The 16,996-nt window shown below is 42.8% G+C and overlaps 1 protein-coding gene across 1 annotated transcript in view; it reads right to left on the reverse strand.

Annotated features, from left to right (window-relative positions):
* Nucleotides 1-16,465, reverse strand: part of LOC115140031 (glutamine--fructose-6-phosphate aminotransferase [isomerizing] 1) — a 39,793-nt gene extending 23,328 nt beyond the window's left edge. Inside the window, exons 1-15 of the mRNA XM_029678038.2 lie at nucleotides 16,364-16,465; nucleotides 12,632-12,739; nucleotides 12,184-12,291; nucleotides 11,853-11,978; nucleotides 10,156-10,214; nucleotides 9,899-10,033; nucleotides 9,750-9,811; nucleotides 9,554-9,633; nucleotides 9,349-9,463; nucleotides 8,989-9,152; nucleotides 7,734-7,829; nucleotides 7,486-7,583; nucleotides 7,159-7,279; nucleotides 6,707-6,864; nucleotides 1,658-1,772 (exon numbers count right to left, since the gene is read on the reverse strand). Coding sequence (XP_029533898.1) covers nucleotides 1,658-1,772; nucleotides 6,707-6,864; nucleotides 7,159-7,279; nucleotides 7,486-7,583; nucleotides 7,734-7,829; nucleotides 8,989-9,152; nucleotides 9,349-9,463; nucleotides 9,554-9,633; nucleotides 9,750-9,811; nucleotides 9,899-10,033; nucleotides 10,156-10,214; nucleotides 11,853-11,978; nucleotides 12,184-12,291; nucleotides 12,632-12,739; nucleotides 16,364-16,370 — 1,552 coding nt within the window. The 5' untranslated portion in view covers nucleotides 16,371-16,465. The remainder of the gene's footprint in view (nucleotides 1-1,657; nucleotides 1,773-6,706; nucleotides 6,865-7,158; nucleotides 7,280-7,485; nucleotides 7,584-7,733; nucleotides 7,830-8,988; nucleotides 9,153-9,348; nucleotides 9,464-9,553; nucleotides 9,634-9,749; nucleotides 9,812-9,898; nucleotides 10,034-10,155; nucleotides 10,215-11,852; nucleotides 11,979-12,183; nucleotides 12,292-12,631; nucleotides 12,740-16,363) is intronic.
* Between the last annotated feature and the right edge of the window lie 531 nt (nucleotides 16,466-16,996).

A 16,996-nucleotide genomic window follows, 5' to 3' on the forward strand; every position in this document is an offset into this window, starting at 1 on the left:
TCAATTGGAACCTAATACATGTGGAAGGGGAAAAAGTATTATGTATCACATCCGACCGGGATTGGGAGTCCCATAGGGCAGCGCACAATTGGCCCAGTGTTTCTCTCCCTCCAAAAACAGAAATAAATGTTTTGGCCTTCACAAATCTTATTTTTCCCTTTATTCAGATTACAAATCTTTCAATTTTTTTTTTTTTTAATAAATATAATCTAAAAAAATATATACAAAATATAAAAGTGATTCATAATTAAGTTGATGGCACAATCATATAGCCTTGGCACCTACATAAAGCTCAGTGACTCACTCATTCATGGCTTTGGATCAAAATAAATAAGTACCAACATTCATTCTGATTTTATTTATTAAATAAATGTTTTGGTTATCCTGACCTGGACACCATGTACAGTATTATAATACTCCATTATGAGCTATTAGCAGGACAATCAATATACCTTTACCAACACCTCTCTGTATTTTGATACTTTGTGCAAGGCAATTGATCAGCATGAACATTTTTGTGGATGGGGCCTTCCGAATGTCTCACCCCATGTTCAAGAATGGCTTTTATCCCCCCCCCCCTCCTCGCTCACTCTAGGTTAAATGAAAATAAAATAATCTCCAAAATATTGTACATTTTTAAACAAAGCAATTATATTATTAATTTAGAATTATACAAAAGCCACTTAGATATTCTCACAGATCCTAATGAAAAATGCCCCATAGATATTAATTTAGAATCCTCCAATCCTCTAAATATAACTATTGGCGGAGTCATGTCATTGAAACAACATCTTTTTATTTTATTTAGATGTACTGTAAGCCTACTGTAGGAAAAATGAGTCTCACTAGTGTTGAGTAATGTGCTGAAGTGGTGTAGGTCTAATTTATTTAAAAAGCATATTGATGTTAGAAGCAATAGGATTTGAAGCAATAACTATTTCAGCATCATTTCTCGCTGCTCTGAGACAAGCATAGGACTGGTCTTGATAAATCAATGAGATTTTTATTTTCACTGAATCACCGTTTGGGTATTGGTTACACTACAATTAGGGTGTGGAAATGTTATGACCCTTAGATATTAATTTTGAATCCGCCAATCCTCTTATGTTCTTAGAACTGTAGCCTACTCCCAACCATCACGTTGTATGGCGCCATATTTTACGTTACATCCTAACGGAAACCCTAAGGGTTTAGTTTTTCTTGGAATAGAAACACCATAATGTTAATCAAATTAATTAAGCAACATTTCTTAAAATCAATCCCATATACTATGTTCTTACAAAAAAAGGTTTTAAATTCTCTAGTAATGCCAATATTGAAGACTATCAAATGTTTCTCAAAGATAAACATTTTGACCTCTGGTGGTCAAACTAGCACTAACGTGCATTTATGGTAAAAATGACTGACAATTAAATAAAATGCTGCAGCAGCCCGCAAGGTGTGCTGCAGTATGACAACTTTTAAAAGGAGGAACCACTGTACCCGACTCCGACCATTAACCCCGACCATTACCTACTGCTGTCTATATTACAGTAGGTCAGGACAACAAGTGTCAAAGAATCTGCACATCCCTGTGAGCGTCACACCGACATTAGCGTTTATGGTCATGAACAGTACAATGCAATGTCTTGGAAGATGTGCATGTGGTCTGGCCTACCTGGCAGAACTCTCAGTCCCTGGATAATCTCACGTCGCCGTGGCTGCATGGAGATCCTGTCATCACACATCAACAGCGCAAACATGATCAGAGCCACAAACTGACTGGTGTAGGCCTGCAAAACAGAATACACACAGACATAATGCATTTAATGCTCCGGGAGATATCAGACAGTACAGAAAGCTTGAGGTCCCAGGTGTCGCCCAGCTGCTGTTCCCTCTCAGAAATGTGATTCTCACCTATCTAGGGCTGCTGGATTTAAACAAAAGGCATCCTCTAACAGTCGTCACTCTCTATCCTGGGCCAGAGTTGACAGAACCCTGAGCTCAGCAACACGCCTGGGTTGGCAAATCCCCCCGTTGTTTGCTTTGCAGTACAGTTATTGGAGCTGTAGCGTCTTGTCCGCCTGCTCTGGTTGCCAGCGCTGGTCTCCAGCTCCACAATAATGTGGACCTGATGAAATGTGGATGGAGAGCTGGGCTGGAAACCCATATGCCCTTTACTGCAGGACAGGACAGTGGAGAGCTAGCTAGCATTATGAGCACACAATCTGGCAACGCTACCGATGAACACATCCCCTGACAATAAGACACCAGAAAAACAAACAGCACGTAAACAGCTGGCCTTAACTAGAACTGAAGAGAGTAAAACCATGATGCGCTTCATGTTTATGCTTCTGAAAAATGGCACTACCACTCACAAACCCCCACATCTCAGCCCAAGCCTGCAGTCATCATCCTTCCCACTCTTGGAGGGAGGATGATATTAGAAGACTCGCTGAACCCGTTTGGGAGATTTAAATCAATGTTCTTCAAGAGGAGCCAAGTCATTTGACAGGACCCCTGGACACAGGAGTGCCAGCATCTAAAGCCAAGGCCCACGGGCATGGTTGTAAAACATTCACGCAGCTATTTTCATTGACAGCAGTGCAACCACAGGGCCTCACAACTCTGACAATCCTCGCCATCCACTCAGATTTGTGGCAGTGCATTTAATCCACATATTAAAGCCACAGCCACGGTCCTCTTCCATGTTAAAGCCCCCATCACTCTGTCCAGAATGTGGACAGAGAAAAGCAGCTCACGCCACATGCTAGCCTGTCACACACTGACGGAACCATGTCCCAGAGGCCTCAATCTGCTGCAGCATTCCTTCTCATGTCAGGCAGTACAGCATGACAAGCAGTTACATAAAATATATTTTTTAAAGTGTACAAGCATGCTCCAAATGTTCTATTTGGACAAAGACTACAGGAGGCTCTCATTTTCTTACATTCACTCCCACAATCACCATTGTTTGGCTAAGGCGGTGAAGTGAGTGGTGAAATATATACAAGAGGTGTGGAGCTGAGCAAAACCACCCCTTTCATTCACCCGGACGTTGTTCAGCAGGCCTAGTTCTGAGGAAAGCCTTGATTCTGGGACGAATCATAAAAACAAAACGTCATCAGAAGCATCCAGTTGAATGTCCCCCAGAAAGTTCATCTTAATAATATTATTATTATGAAAAGTTACCACAAACAGAGACAGCGGGAGCGTGTATTGAGCAGTAGGTGAAATACTTCATTTCCTCTGACGTGAGGAGCTATGATGTTCTGGGTTGGGTGTGTGGGCCTGGGCCAGCCAAGCAGTAAAGGATGGAGTCTTTGAGACGTGCTCTGAAGGATTTCTGCTCTGTGCTGATGACTTGGACCTACTGGAGGGTCCCTGAGCCAAGCCTGAGAAGGGAGGGACCCGCCTCTCTTTTTCTCTGCAGCTGGGACTGGAACTCCACTGCTGAATGGAACTCACTCCAGTCATCTACATCCCCACTCCGGAAAACTGTAGGATGACTGCTTAGAGTAGAGGGGAACCATGGATTCCTACATTTTACAGTGTAAAAATGAGAATATCAGGCACTATGCGTTTTGTGTAGGGCAGTGGCATATAGGGGTTTCAAATAACCTCTTCCGAAAGGATCCAGAAACTTCTGAGGGGAAGTTCTCATTTCAAGAGAAAGAGGGGTTAACTACAGTTGAAGTCGGAAGATTACATACACCGTAGCCAAATACATTTAAACTCAGTTTCACAATTCCTGACATTTAATCCTAGTAAAAATTCCCTGTATTAGGTCAGTTAGGATCACCACTTTATTTTAAGAATGTGAAATGTCAGAATAATAGTAGAGATAATTATTTTTTTCAGGTTTTATTTATTTCATCACATTCCCAGTGGGTCAGAAGTTGACATTCACGCAATTAGTATTTGGTAGCATTGCCTTTAAATTGTTTAACTTGGGTCAAATGTTTTGGGTAGCCTTCCAGAAGCTTCCCACAATAAGTTGGGTGAATTTTGGCCCATTCCTCCTGACAGAGCAGGTGTAACTGAGTCAGATTTGTAGGCCTCCTTGCTCACACACGCTTTTTCAGTTCTGCCCACACATTTTCTAATGGTATTGAGGTCAGGGCTTTGTGACGGCCACTCCAGTACCTTGACTTTGTCGTCCTTAAGCTATTTTGCCACAACTTTGGAAGTATGCTTGGGGACATTGTCCATTTGGAAGACGCAATTGCAACCAAGCTTTAACTTCATAACTGATGTCTTGAGATGTTGCTTGAATATATCCACATCATTTTCATTCCTCATGATGCCATCTATTTTGTGAAGTGCACCAGTCCCTCCTGCAGCAAAGCACCCCCACAACATGATGCAGCCACCCCCGTGCGTCACGGTTGGGATGGTGTTCTTCGGCTTGCAAGCCTCCCCCTTCTCCTCCAAACAAAACGATGGTCATTATGGCCAAACAGTTCTATTTTTGTTTCATCAGACCAGAGGACATTTCTCCAAAAAGTACGATCTTTGTCCCCATGTGCAGTTGCTACCTGTAGTCTGGCATTTTTATGGCGGTTTTGGAGCAGTGGCTTCTTCCTTGCTGAGCGGCCTATCAGGTTATGTCGATATAGGACTCATTTTTACTGTGGATATAGATACTTTTGTACAGGATTCCTCCAGCATCTTCACAAGGTCCTTTGCTGTTGTTCTGGGATTGATTTGCACTTTTCGCATGAAAGTATGTTCATCTCTAGGAGAAAGAACGAGTCTCCTTCCTGAGCGGTATGACGGCCATGGTGTTTATACTTGTGTACTATTGTTTGTACAGATGAACGTGGTACCTTCAGGCATTTGGAAACTGCTCCCAAGGATGAACCAGACCTTGTGGAGGTCTACATTTCTTTCTGAGGTCTTGGCTGATTTATTTTGATTTTCCCATGATGTCAAGCAGATTCACTGAGTCTGAAGGTAGGCCTTGAAATACATCCACAGGTACACCTCCAATTGATTCAAAGTATGTCAATTAGCCTACCAGAAGCTTCTAAAGCCATGACATAATTGTCTGGAATTTTCCAAGCTGTTTAAAGGCACATTCAACTTAGTGCATGTGAACTTCTGACCCACTGGAATTGTGATACAGTGAATTATAAGTTCAATAATCTGTCTGTAAACAATTGTTGGAAAAATGACTTGTATCATGTACAATGTAGTTGTCCTAAACCACTTGCCAAAACTATAGTTTGTTAACAAGAAATGTGTGGAGTGGTTGAAAAACATTTTAATGACTCCAACCTAAGTGTATGTAAACTTCAGACTTCAACTGTACATGCACTATGTATTGACATTAGTCCCCAAGTGCTTCAGGGTTTGCATTAACTACACAGAAAACCAACCGTGCAGTATATTGGCATAAAGGTCCTGTTATTGCAAAATGAAGTACACTACATGACCAACTGTATGTGGACACCTGCTTGTCAAACCTTACATTCCAAAATCATGGGCATTAATATGTAGTTGGTCCCTCCTTTGCTGCGATAACAGCCTCCACTCTTCTGGGAATGCTTCCACTAGATGTTGGAACATTGGTAGGGGGACTTGCTTCCATTCAGCCACAAGAGCATTAGTGAGGTTGGGCACTGATGTTGGGCAATTATGCCTGGCGCACAGTTGGTGTTCCAATTCATTCCAAATGTATTCGATGGGGTTGTGGTCAGGGCTCTGTGCAGGCCAGTCAAGTTCTTCCACTCCGGCCTCAACAAATCATTTCTGTATACAGCTTTACACAAGGGGCCATTGTCATGCTGAAACAGGAAAGGGCCTTACCCAAACTGTTGCCACAAAGTTGGAAGCACAGAATTGTCTAGAATGCTGTAGCATTAAGATTTCCCTTCACTGGAACTAAGGGGCCTAGCCCGAACCATGAAAAACAGCACAAGACCATTATTCCTCCCCAACCAAACTTTACAGTTGGCACTATGCATTGGGGGAGGTAGCGTTATCCTGGCATCCGCCAAACTTGAGTCGTCCGTCAGACGCCATATGGTGAAATGTAATTTATCATTCCAGAGAATGCGTATCCACTGATTCAGAGTCCAATGGCGGCAAGCTTTACTCCACTCCAGCTGACGCTTGGCATTGCACATGCTGATCTTAGGCTTGTGTGTGGCTGCTCGGCCATGGAAACCCATTTCATGAAGCTCCCGACGAACAGTTATTGTGCCGACGTTGCTTCCAGAGGCTGTTTGGAACTCAGTAGTGAGTTCCACTCATCTCCAAAAAACTTTGTGCCGTCTGACCACCTGAAACACAATGGAGCTGGATAGAGGATTTTCCCCACCCTGAGAGAATACTAACAGTCTACCCAGAATGGAGAGTCTCCACAGACACTTCAACCTGGGGCGGCAGGTAGCCTAGTGGTTAGAGTGTTGGACTAGTAACCGAAAGGTTGCAAGGTCAACTCAGGGATTTGATAAGGTAAAAATCTGTCGTGCTAGGCAGTCATTGAAATTAAGAATTTGTTCTTAACTGACTTGCCTAGTTAAATAAAGGTATAATTTTAAAAACCTGCCTGCATTTCCCACCACAGAAGTGACATTTTTTTGACCAGAGCTGAGGATAGTGAAGGGAAGGTTTCCTGTTTCAACAGCCAGAGTGTCTACAGAACAGTATGTGAACAACAGGAAAGGCATCAGTCTGGAGAAATGCTATGCTACGAGCAGCAGTGACTCTGTCCCCTCACCTTGGTGCTGGCCACTCCTATCTCTGGCCCAGCGTTGATGTGCACCCCACAGTCGGTCTCTCTGGAGATGGAGCTGCCCACTGTGTTGGTGACGCCCACCGTCAGGGCTCCTCTCTCCTTACAGTAGTGCAGGGCCATCAGGCTGTCTGCTGTCTCACCTGCACACAATGATAGCAATGCAATCAGCACTCTAAAGGCTAAATACTATAAGGAGGTTACCACTACCTGGACTATGTGTATATCTTGCTTACAATATCAGGTTCTATAGACAAGAATACTGGATATCGTCAAGCCTATACGTTGCTTTGGGTGCATTAACATAGGGCTGAGCACTTGAATGAGGCATCGCTTGTACGAGACAAGCCGTATTGTGTACAGACAAAGACAGACACCGTGACAATGTTCAGGTCCCTGGAGAAAGAGACACTTCCAGATTACACCGATCCTCCCACCTGATTGGCTGATGAAGAAGCAGACATCGTCACGGAACACTGGTGTGTTTCTATCCAGGAAGTCGCTGGCCAGCTCCACCATAACAGGCAGCTCAGTCAGCTCCTCCAGTACCTGGCGAGTCTAGAGGGAAAGATTAGCACTGTTCATCAGTACTGGACACACAAGACATCCACACTGAAAAACAGGTTTCCATGTACAATAACTTACTTTTACGTCTCTGTTTGTATAGTTGTTTTTCCTATCTTGAAGCCTTAGGCTCAGGTCGACGCGATTTTATGCCAGTGACCTAATATTGCTGCCTTTATAAGAGGGAATCTGGTACTCACCGCCACCCCAGCATGGTAACTGGTGCCACAGGCGATTAGGATGAGCCGTCGACACCTTTGGATCTCTTTAATATGATCCTTCAGTCCACCCAGGATTACTACAGACACAAACAGAAACAGCCAATCAAAATACAGTAATCAAATATCCCTTTCCTTGGTATGTATTCAGATAGAAGTTGATCATGAGGATACGACCTTGATGGGTATAATGACAGACATTGTGTATTACACTGGAACTGTCATCTCACCCGTGTTGTCATCAAAGTTGACCCTTCCTCTCATGGTGTTAACCACAGACTCTGGCTGTTCAAAGATCTCCTTCTGCATAAAGGAGCTGTAGTTACCTGAAAAGCATTCCAAAAAAACATTGGTTCAGTCTTCAACAACATCACAAAAAAATATTTTGTAAAGGTTACTGTTGCCACATAATGACTACTAAAGTAAGCCAGTCTGGAAACCATGTTGTTTTGCTGATCTAATTCAGCCTTTTATAAGCTGTTGGGAGTTAAATAACACAGGAGATAAATAACAATGATCTTGTGTCTTTAAATGCAGACTTACATCATCAGGCATGTCTTCACTAAATAAAATAAACAAGAGGCAACAGGGAAATGGCGGTTTCCTTGCACCACCCTTTGTGACAATGAAATACGAGAATGTTTTGCAGACTGCTTTTGCGCTGACCGTAATTTAGGTCATGCAAATTAGGTTATTTCAGCAGAGCTCCTGGAATGGAGGCTTAGGAGGAGAGAGAGGCAGGGGCTTAAATGACAGGACCTCAAAGGAATGTCTCCTGAAACTGACAGGTAGTGTATCAGCATCCTCTGCTGGAGACATGGAGAAGTGGGAGAAATCTGATTTTCAGCAGGAAAATCAACTCTTTATAGCAGAACTCTGAGAATTCAGATCATGAAAGCTTTAGTCACAGTCTACTCCACAGGAAACTGATGTTTCCAAGCAGTGAGCTCAATATAGAAGTGCTTGGTGTGATCTCTGCGATGGAGCCAGGGTGTCTGAGCCCTTACCTTTGATGCAGGCCTCTTCCCTGGGGACCAGAGTCAACCCCATAAACACCCAGCTGTGTGTGTGTGTGCGTGCGCCTCAAAAGTACAACAGATCTGAAACCTGCTGCTATTTACAGTTGCACAGTAAAAACAGGCTCCTGGACTAAAATTACAGGGCAGGATACTGAAACATTAGAATATGGTGGTGTACCTGTACACATATGGCCTTAGATACTTGAAAGAGGCAGGGGAAATTGTGTGAGTGCTATGTGTTGCAATAACAAGCATTGTTTCTACATTATTACTGTAGAGTGCAGTAGAGGCCAAAGTAAATATCACCCTTGTATACTGTACTATTTGTGACTATATTGACAATGATAATAATCAATTACAAGCATTCTAGGGCTCTCATCAATTCCTCAGTAACACCATCGTCTTTACAGAGGGTTACCCATGACAGTGCTGTGCACCCAGCCTCTACCCTCCACCTTCCCCTCACCCTTCATGATCTGCTGCAGCTCCATCTGCAGGGTCTGGATGGCGCGGGCAGGGTGGTCTCCGGCTGTACGCTTGATGCGGTGGATGGTGAGTCGTCCATTCGTCACCGCTGCTACGTCATCATCCTCCAGGAAGATCACCCGGTTGGTGTGCTCAATCACCGCGCTGCCATGACAACAGAGCAACAGTCAACACCAATTAGTTGTTGTGCAAATGTTATGAAGTTGTTCATTCCCACTTTCCTAGGAGGAGACCTTGACCAAACAATTGTCTAGACTGATTCTGAGGGTATTCTAAAATAAACCTAACAATGTATGAGTGGGATATTACTACTATAGAGTAAAAGAGTGAGGAGTCTGACCTGGCATCAGAGGCAAAGTAGTACTCCACAGACTTCTTGTCCTCAGCGAAGAGTGTGTGGCAGGTGTCCTGCTCCATCCTGGGCAGGGTGGGGCAGCCCTTCTTGTCTTTACCGGCTGGGGACATACAATACAGTACGTTAGACACACAACAGCTGCTTACCTTCTTCCATTCTGACATTGAGAACAGTTACTTTAATAACGTACATGATCGATACAGGATAGGAATGTGATCTGTGGACAGCTTGTGGTCACTTTTCACCCCAATAAGCAGAGGACCTCCCCTCCTATTTACATAGAAACACAAACAATTACAATCATTACAGAAAATTAAAGATGCATCATGACTGGATAGTATTCCTCTACAATTCAAGGAGTAACTAGAAGTGTAGTAGCAGTGTACCGAGTGCCTACTGCCTCCCCAGGGTAATGGACACTCTTGAAGACTAGGACAAAAGCTCCCTCCTAAGAGATAAGATAGAACAGTGTTAATCACGAGACCTGATCTCTGGACAGTTTTAGGAGAATCTCTGTAGAGAAACAGGCTCTTACCAGCTGCTGGGTCACTCTCTCCACCAGAGTAGCAAAGCTGAGGTCTTCACTCTCACGGTTGTCATACATGTACTTCACCAGCTTGGCAATGGTCTCTGTGTCTGTCTCGGACTCAAACTCATAACCCTTGCTCTCCTGTGGAATGGTAGAATGTCAGTCATGGAAGTCTGATAACTCTTGCTGGTAGTCTTGATTAATGAAAGAAACAGACTGCTTTAGGCAAAACATTTAATATGTTGAAATGTTGCTCTGCTTACCAGGAATTTCCGCAGGTCTTTGTAGTTTGTGATAATTCCATTATGAATGACAATGAACTCTAAAGAAAGACGATACACACATACACTTTTTTAATAAAAACATCCCTATTTGGGCCTCCTGAGTGGCGCAGCGGTCTAAGGCACTGCATCGTAGTGCTATAGGAGTCACTACAGACCTGGGTTCGGTCCCAGGCTGTATCACAACCGGCCGTGATCGCGTGTCCCATAGGGCGGTGCACAATTGGCCCAGCAACGTCAGGGTTAGGGGAGGGCTTTGCCGGGGGGCCTTACTTGGCTCATTGCGCTCTAAAGACTTCTTACGGCGGGCCAGGCGCCCGCAGGCGGACCTCGTCGTCAGTTGAGCAGAGTTTCCTCCGACACATTGGTGCGGCTGGCTTCCAGGTTAAGCGGGTGGTTAATAACCACTTAAGCTTAGGGCTTACTTTTTCGAACATTCTGTTAAAAATCGCGCAACATTTCAGCGTCCTGCTACTCATGCCAGGAATATAGTATATGCATATGATTAGTATGTGTGGATATAAAACACTCTGACGTTTCTAAAACTGGTTAAATCACGGCTGTGACTATAACAGAATGTGCGTTTCGTCGAAAAGCCCAAGGAAAAAGTGGAAAATATATAAATGCGCCACTTGCATGTATTGTTTATGGCTCAGCAAATTAGATGGGGCCGAGATTGCAAGTCCTACAGCTTCCACACGATGTCGCCAGTCTTGTCAATTGCCTGGGGGTTGTTTCTTGGTCAAACGAGGAAGAGAGACCTCATTCCTTCCGGTCTCCGACAGGATGTTTTGGAAGAGAGATTTCCGACCATGATTTGAAGACGTGGAGCTATTGAATACACATCGCCCCATGATCAATTTGATAGATTATTAACGTTTACTAATACCTAAAGTTGGATTACAAAAGTATTTCGAAGTGTTTTGTGAAAGTTTATCGTCAACTTTTTTTATTTAAAAAAATGACGTTGCGTTTTAAAACAATCTTTTTTTCTGGATCACACACTTTTCATAGATCGATATTTTGGGTATATATGGACAGATTTAATCGGAAAAAAAGACCCAATAGTGATGTTTATGGGACATATAGGAGTGCCAACAAAGAAGCTCGTCAAAGGTAATGAATGTTTTATATTTTATTTCTGCGTTTTGTGTAGCGCCGGCTATGCTAATTATTTTGTTTACGTCCCCTTCAGGTATTTCGGGGTGTTGCATGCTATCAGATAATAGCTTCTCATGCTTTCGCCGAAAAGCATTTTAAAAATCTGACTTGTTGGCTAGATTCACAACGAGTGTAGCTTTAATTCAGTACCCTGCATGTGTGTTTTAATGAACGTTTGAGTTTTAACGAGTGCTATTAGCATTTAGCGTAGCGCATTTGCATTTCCAGATGGCTAGATGGGACGCCTGCGTGTCGGGTGGGCAGAAGCGCGGTTTGGTGGGTCATGTTTCAGAGGACGCATGACTCGACCGTCACCTCCCGAGCCCATTGGGGAGTTGCAGCGATGAGACAAGACCGAAATTGGGGAGAAAAAGGGGGTAAAATACAATTTCAAAATAAATAAAAAAGAAATCCCGATTTCCTCTATATAGTCAGTCAATATCTAGCAGAATGTGTTGTCTACACCGAAGAGAGGCCTTCATTTTACTACAAGTTTAGGAGATGTCTAAAGTACTGACCGTTGCTCTTGTCAGACCTTTGTGGGTGGCTGTTGACAGGGCTGGGGGCACCATGGGTAGCCCAGCGAGTGTGGGCGATGCCAAGGTGGACATCAAACTCCACATCCATGTCCATGTCCTGCTGCTCTGTGGGACCAACACAAACACTGTTGAAAGGCAAGCTTCATACATCAATTCAAATGCACCTTACATGAAGTAGGTTTGAGCCATTTTCATTGTACTGTATGACTTCTATTCATTTCAGTCAAATCCACTTATCTAATCAGTAAACATTCTTACAAATGCTGAACACAGACATAAGCCGTCAAAGACACATAAAATGTAGTCTTACTGGTGATCTCATCGTCAAGAGCCTTCACTTTTCCGCTCTGCTTGATCAGCTGAATAGACCGGGCATTGGCCTCCCATTCCTTGCCGTTCCCGCCATCAATTCCAACACCTGGCAAGGAGAGAAAATTGTATTTCTACAGAGTACTCAAATATGCCTCTGTTGTGTGATTTTGGAAGTTATTTTACACATGCTACAGTCTGACAGCAGACGGAGCAGAAAGGTAACTGTGATTAGATAGTCCTGCTCAAGACTAGGGCATACAGTGAAGCCAACGGACAATCTTTTTTTATCATTAGGAGAGAAAGAACAAAAACATGGACTCCTGTAGATAAGCAGCAGAATAACTGATGCCTGCCGACGGGTCTACAGTGACAGGGAAAGGCAGCAGATAAACATGGAGACAGACGCAGCCAGTGTGTTGACACAAGCCGCCTCTCTATCAGCTCACCGGCAGAGTCGTAGCCACGGTACTCCAGACGGAGCAGGCCTTTGAGGAGGATCTCCAGGATCTCCCGGCGAGTCCGTGGCACATGGTAGTTTAGATAGGCAAAAATTCCTGACGGGAAGGAAGGAACAGAGAAACAGATTTCAACTAGGGAACACGAACAAAATATACAGCAAAGGAATTTCACAACTGTTTTAAGGGATTAAGTGAACAAAGCCTAATACTGGTTTGCTTTTGGTTTTTCTGTGATTAAGTCAATAAAACTAAAAACAATATGCATGCTTTCTTTTCAAATAGGAGTATTGTGTAGGAGACGCTGACAGTTCCATTGACTAGCTAGCCTAGCTGATTGTAATATGCAGGCTGTTCAATTAAAATTCACAGCAACCTTAAAAACAACAACTACACCAAGAATTTCCACAGGTGAAAACTTTCAAACAGTAACGCAAGTAAAGCAGCTATGGAGTCAGTCATCTTGTAGGAATTGCAGTTTAACAGTGACCTGAAACTATGTATACATTGACAGTAAGTCAACAAACAAGAACAGAAACCAGTCCGACTTGTTCAACCTCTTGTGGATTGGGATGGTGTTTCAGGACTGGTAGTTGGGCCTAATTGGAAACAGTTTTGTGTGGAACTACACAGTAGTTCACACACCCATCAGTTGCTGAGGGCACAGCCTGCCCTGGATGTTAGGCTACCAGACAGGTTTTACATGGGGAGTCACCTTGAGATGTAGGAGACTCAGTGGAAAGTGGAACAGGGCATTCTAGTATTGGGGCAATATGTTGACAGAAGGACCAAGTGTAGGGTACTACACTACTATTACACAAGAGCTGCTCTAGGTTATGCTTCTGTGAAGTTTAGAACTCATCTGAAAGGAATATGATACCAATTGAAAACAATGACATTTATTCCAAAAATGACAGGATGAAAAGAGGGTTGCCTACATATGCCTATTTGTGCCCCTTTACCTGTGCCCAGCCCCATTGCCATCAACAACCCACATACATTAACTCACAACAAGAACAATGGCAGAGGGTTTAAACTAGAGGTCGACCGATAAATTGGAATGGCCGATTAATTAGGGCCGATTTAAAGTTTTCATAACAATCGGAAATCTGTATTTTTGGGCGCCGATTTTTTATATTCCTTTATTTAACTAGGCAAGTCAGTTAAGAGCACATTCTTATTTTCAATGACGGCCTAGGAACGGTGGGTTAACTGCCTTGTTCAGGGGCAGAATGACAGATTTCACCCTGTCAGCTCGGGGGATCCAATCTTGCAACCTTACAGTTAACTAGTCCAACGCAATAACGACCTGCCTCTCTCTCGTTGCACTCCACAAGGAGACTGCCTGTTACGCAAATGCAGTAAGCCAAGGTAAGTTGCTAGCTAGCATTAAACTTATCTTATAAAAAACAATCAATCATAATCACTAGTTAACTACACATGGTTGATGATATTATCTAGCGTGTCCTGCGTTGCATATAATCTGACTGAGCATACAAGCATACAATTATCTGACTGAGCGGTGGTAGGCAGAAGCAGGCACGTAAACATTCATTCAAACAGCACTTCCGTGCGTTTTGCCAGCAGCTCTTCGTTGTGCGTCAAGCATTGCGCTGTTTATGACTTCAAGCCTATCAACTCCCGAGATGAGGCTGGTGTAACCGAAGTGAAATGGCTAGCTAGTTAGCGCGCGCTAATAGCGTTTCAAACGTCACTCGCTCTGAGCCTCCTAGTAGTTGTTCCCCTTGCTGTGCATGGGTAACGCTGCTTCGATGGTGGCTGTTGTCGTTGTGTTGCTGGTTCGAGCCCAGGGAGGAGCGAGGAGAGGGACGGAAGCTATACTGTTACACTGGCAAAACTAAAGTGCCTATAAGAACATCCAATAGTCAAAGGTTATTGAAATACAAACTGTATAGAGGGACATAGTCCTAAAATTCCTATAATAACTACAACCTAAAACGTCTTACCTGGGAATATTTAAGACTCGTGTTAAAAGGAACCACCAGCTTTCATATGTTCTCATGTTCTGAGCAAGGAACTGAAACGTTAGCTTTCTTACATAGCAGATATTGCACTTTTACTTTCTTCTCCAACACTTTGTTTTTGCATTATTTAAACCAAATTGAGTGTCCATTCAGTATTGTTGTAATTGTCACTATTACAGCAAAAAAAAATTGGCCGATTAATCGGTATCGGCTTTTTTTTGGTCCTCCAATAATCGGCATCGGCGCTGAAAAATCATAATTGGTCGACTTCTAATTTAAACAAACCAGTCAAATAAAACTAGCCTAAATTATGAACGCAAAGAGACAGTAGCTATTCTTTAGGCTAATACAACACTACGACATAAATTCCCAATAAGATGAGGATATAGAGGGGCTGTGATAAAATAAAGAGTGACTATGTACCGAGAAGTGCCATGGAAGCAGTGCAACAGAGCATCCATTGAAAGCAGCTGGGCACAGGGTGACAGAGGAAGGTAGCAGGGGGGTGAATGGGCAAGGCAAGGTTGGAGTACACAAACAAGGCTCAGCTTTGTTTATAACGAGGGTTACCTAGCATAGAGTAGAATAAATAAGGAGCCCTCATAACATCTCAGTGCATGTCAGTCATCATTATTCCTTCCTTAGGAATTAGTCTGCAGCAGATCTGTATGAGGAGTATCTATTTTGGGCATTTTTGTCCTTACTCAGATACAAGTGACACAGAGAAGACAGTGTTCCTTCTTTACTAACAGATTTAATAGTGCCAAGTGTCCCCCCCCCCCCACCCTCAAAAGTGAATGAATCAAATTATTTATACTGGTTGGCTATACAAAACACAACTGTGTGCTTCAGGAACCAGGTGTAGAGTCAGCATATGAGAGGTGAAGAGTGGAGAACTAATCCATCACCATTCAGACACAGACAGGTTCAAAAATAAACATAGTTTAGTTACCTATAATTTTGTATCACCCTAATGACCTCGTAACTCATTCGAATCAATGTGGGATCATCACTATAGAACTGGCATTTAGACTATCACCAGTTTCAGCGTTGATCTATGTATTCTAGCAATCGAATGAAAGAAACAGTACGACTTGCGCAATGCGCGCGTTCTGTCTCATCAGACAAAACCAAACAGGTTTGTAAACTGGTGAAAAGGTAGCTAATAAATCCTAGTATAGAGTCTATTAAAACGTGACGACATCATACCAAGCTGTAACATCAATGACAGGAATTATGGAACGGTAACACAGCGTCAATCATGTAGCTAGCAATGGATTATATGGGTGTATAGCACACTGCTAATAAACATCAAAACGCTTAGCCGCCCTCAATTTGTCTGATAACATTGTGAGCTGTAAAACATTATCTATGGATCCGATAGCCAATTTACAAGCCCATTTAAAATATATTAAATAAATAATTTTATCGGTTAACTTGTTTCGTCTGGCAGGGTTTCCACTAGATAACCCAGCCAAAGTCAAATGTGGATATATGGTAAAAAAAAATGTAAGGTTAGCCATTAGCCATAAGGTGATCAGTGTGGTTAAGGTTAACGTTAGTAGCCTTCTCTTGATTTGAGATGGAAGCTGATGTGTCCACATTAGCTAGCTACAAATACTGAGACATACTTCTACAAAACCAGTTGTGTTAATCTCACAACTACTTACAATTTCCATAATCTTTGTAAATTGTTGCAAAGGTACAATTATTAAATGTATTCTTATTAAATACTCACCACACATGTCTACGCCTCGATTGCCAACTACAGCTAACTCTGACTCAGTTCCTCATCTAACGATGAAAGTCATCGCCCACCTAAAATTCTATTGAATGGGAACCAAGTTTCTCCTCAGTACGCTTCTCCTATTGGTGCAACGGCTGTCACTCTTTCCTCTTACCTGCCAACACAGACAGCCCTGACGTGGCAGCAGGATACAGATATCCGTATGCACAAGAGGGGATGGAAAGCAAATCTGTAAAGTGTCAACCAACCAATATTTATTCAGCGTTTATGATAACATTTATGTAGGTCTTTGTCAGTATATTCGTTTATTACTTTATATCTGCCTAATTTTAAAGATGTATTATACAGGACTCGCTCCGCTATTTCCTGGTTGCAAACATTGTAATAGTTGGCTTAATTTCAGTTTATGTGACAAAACAAGCAAGTATAGTGTAGAAAATCACTGTACCATCTAAACCGCCGTGAATTGTCTTTTCAATTACATTTTTTTTCCTGTTTGAAACTGGTGTACAAAACCGAAAGTAAAATAGGGCGCAAAAACAATTACCATGTTATTTTTGCGAGGACTATTTGATTCTGAGTTAGGACATACAGTCGTATGAAAAAGTTTGGGCACCCCTCAGA

The sequence above is a fragment of the Oncorhynchus nerka genome, linkage group LG13, assembly GCF_034236695.1.
Source record: "Oncorhynchus nerka isolate Pitt River linkage group LG13, Oner_Uvic_2.0, whole genome shotgun sequence".
Taxonomy (NCBI): domain Eukaryota; kingdom Metazoa; phylum Chordata; class Actinopteri; order Salmoniformes; family Salmonidae; genus Oncorhynchus; species Oncorhynchus nerka.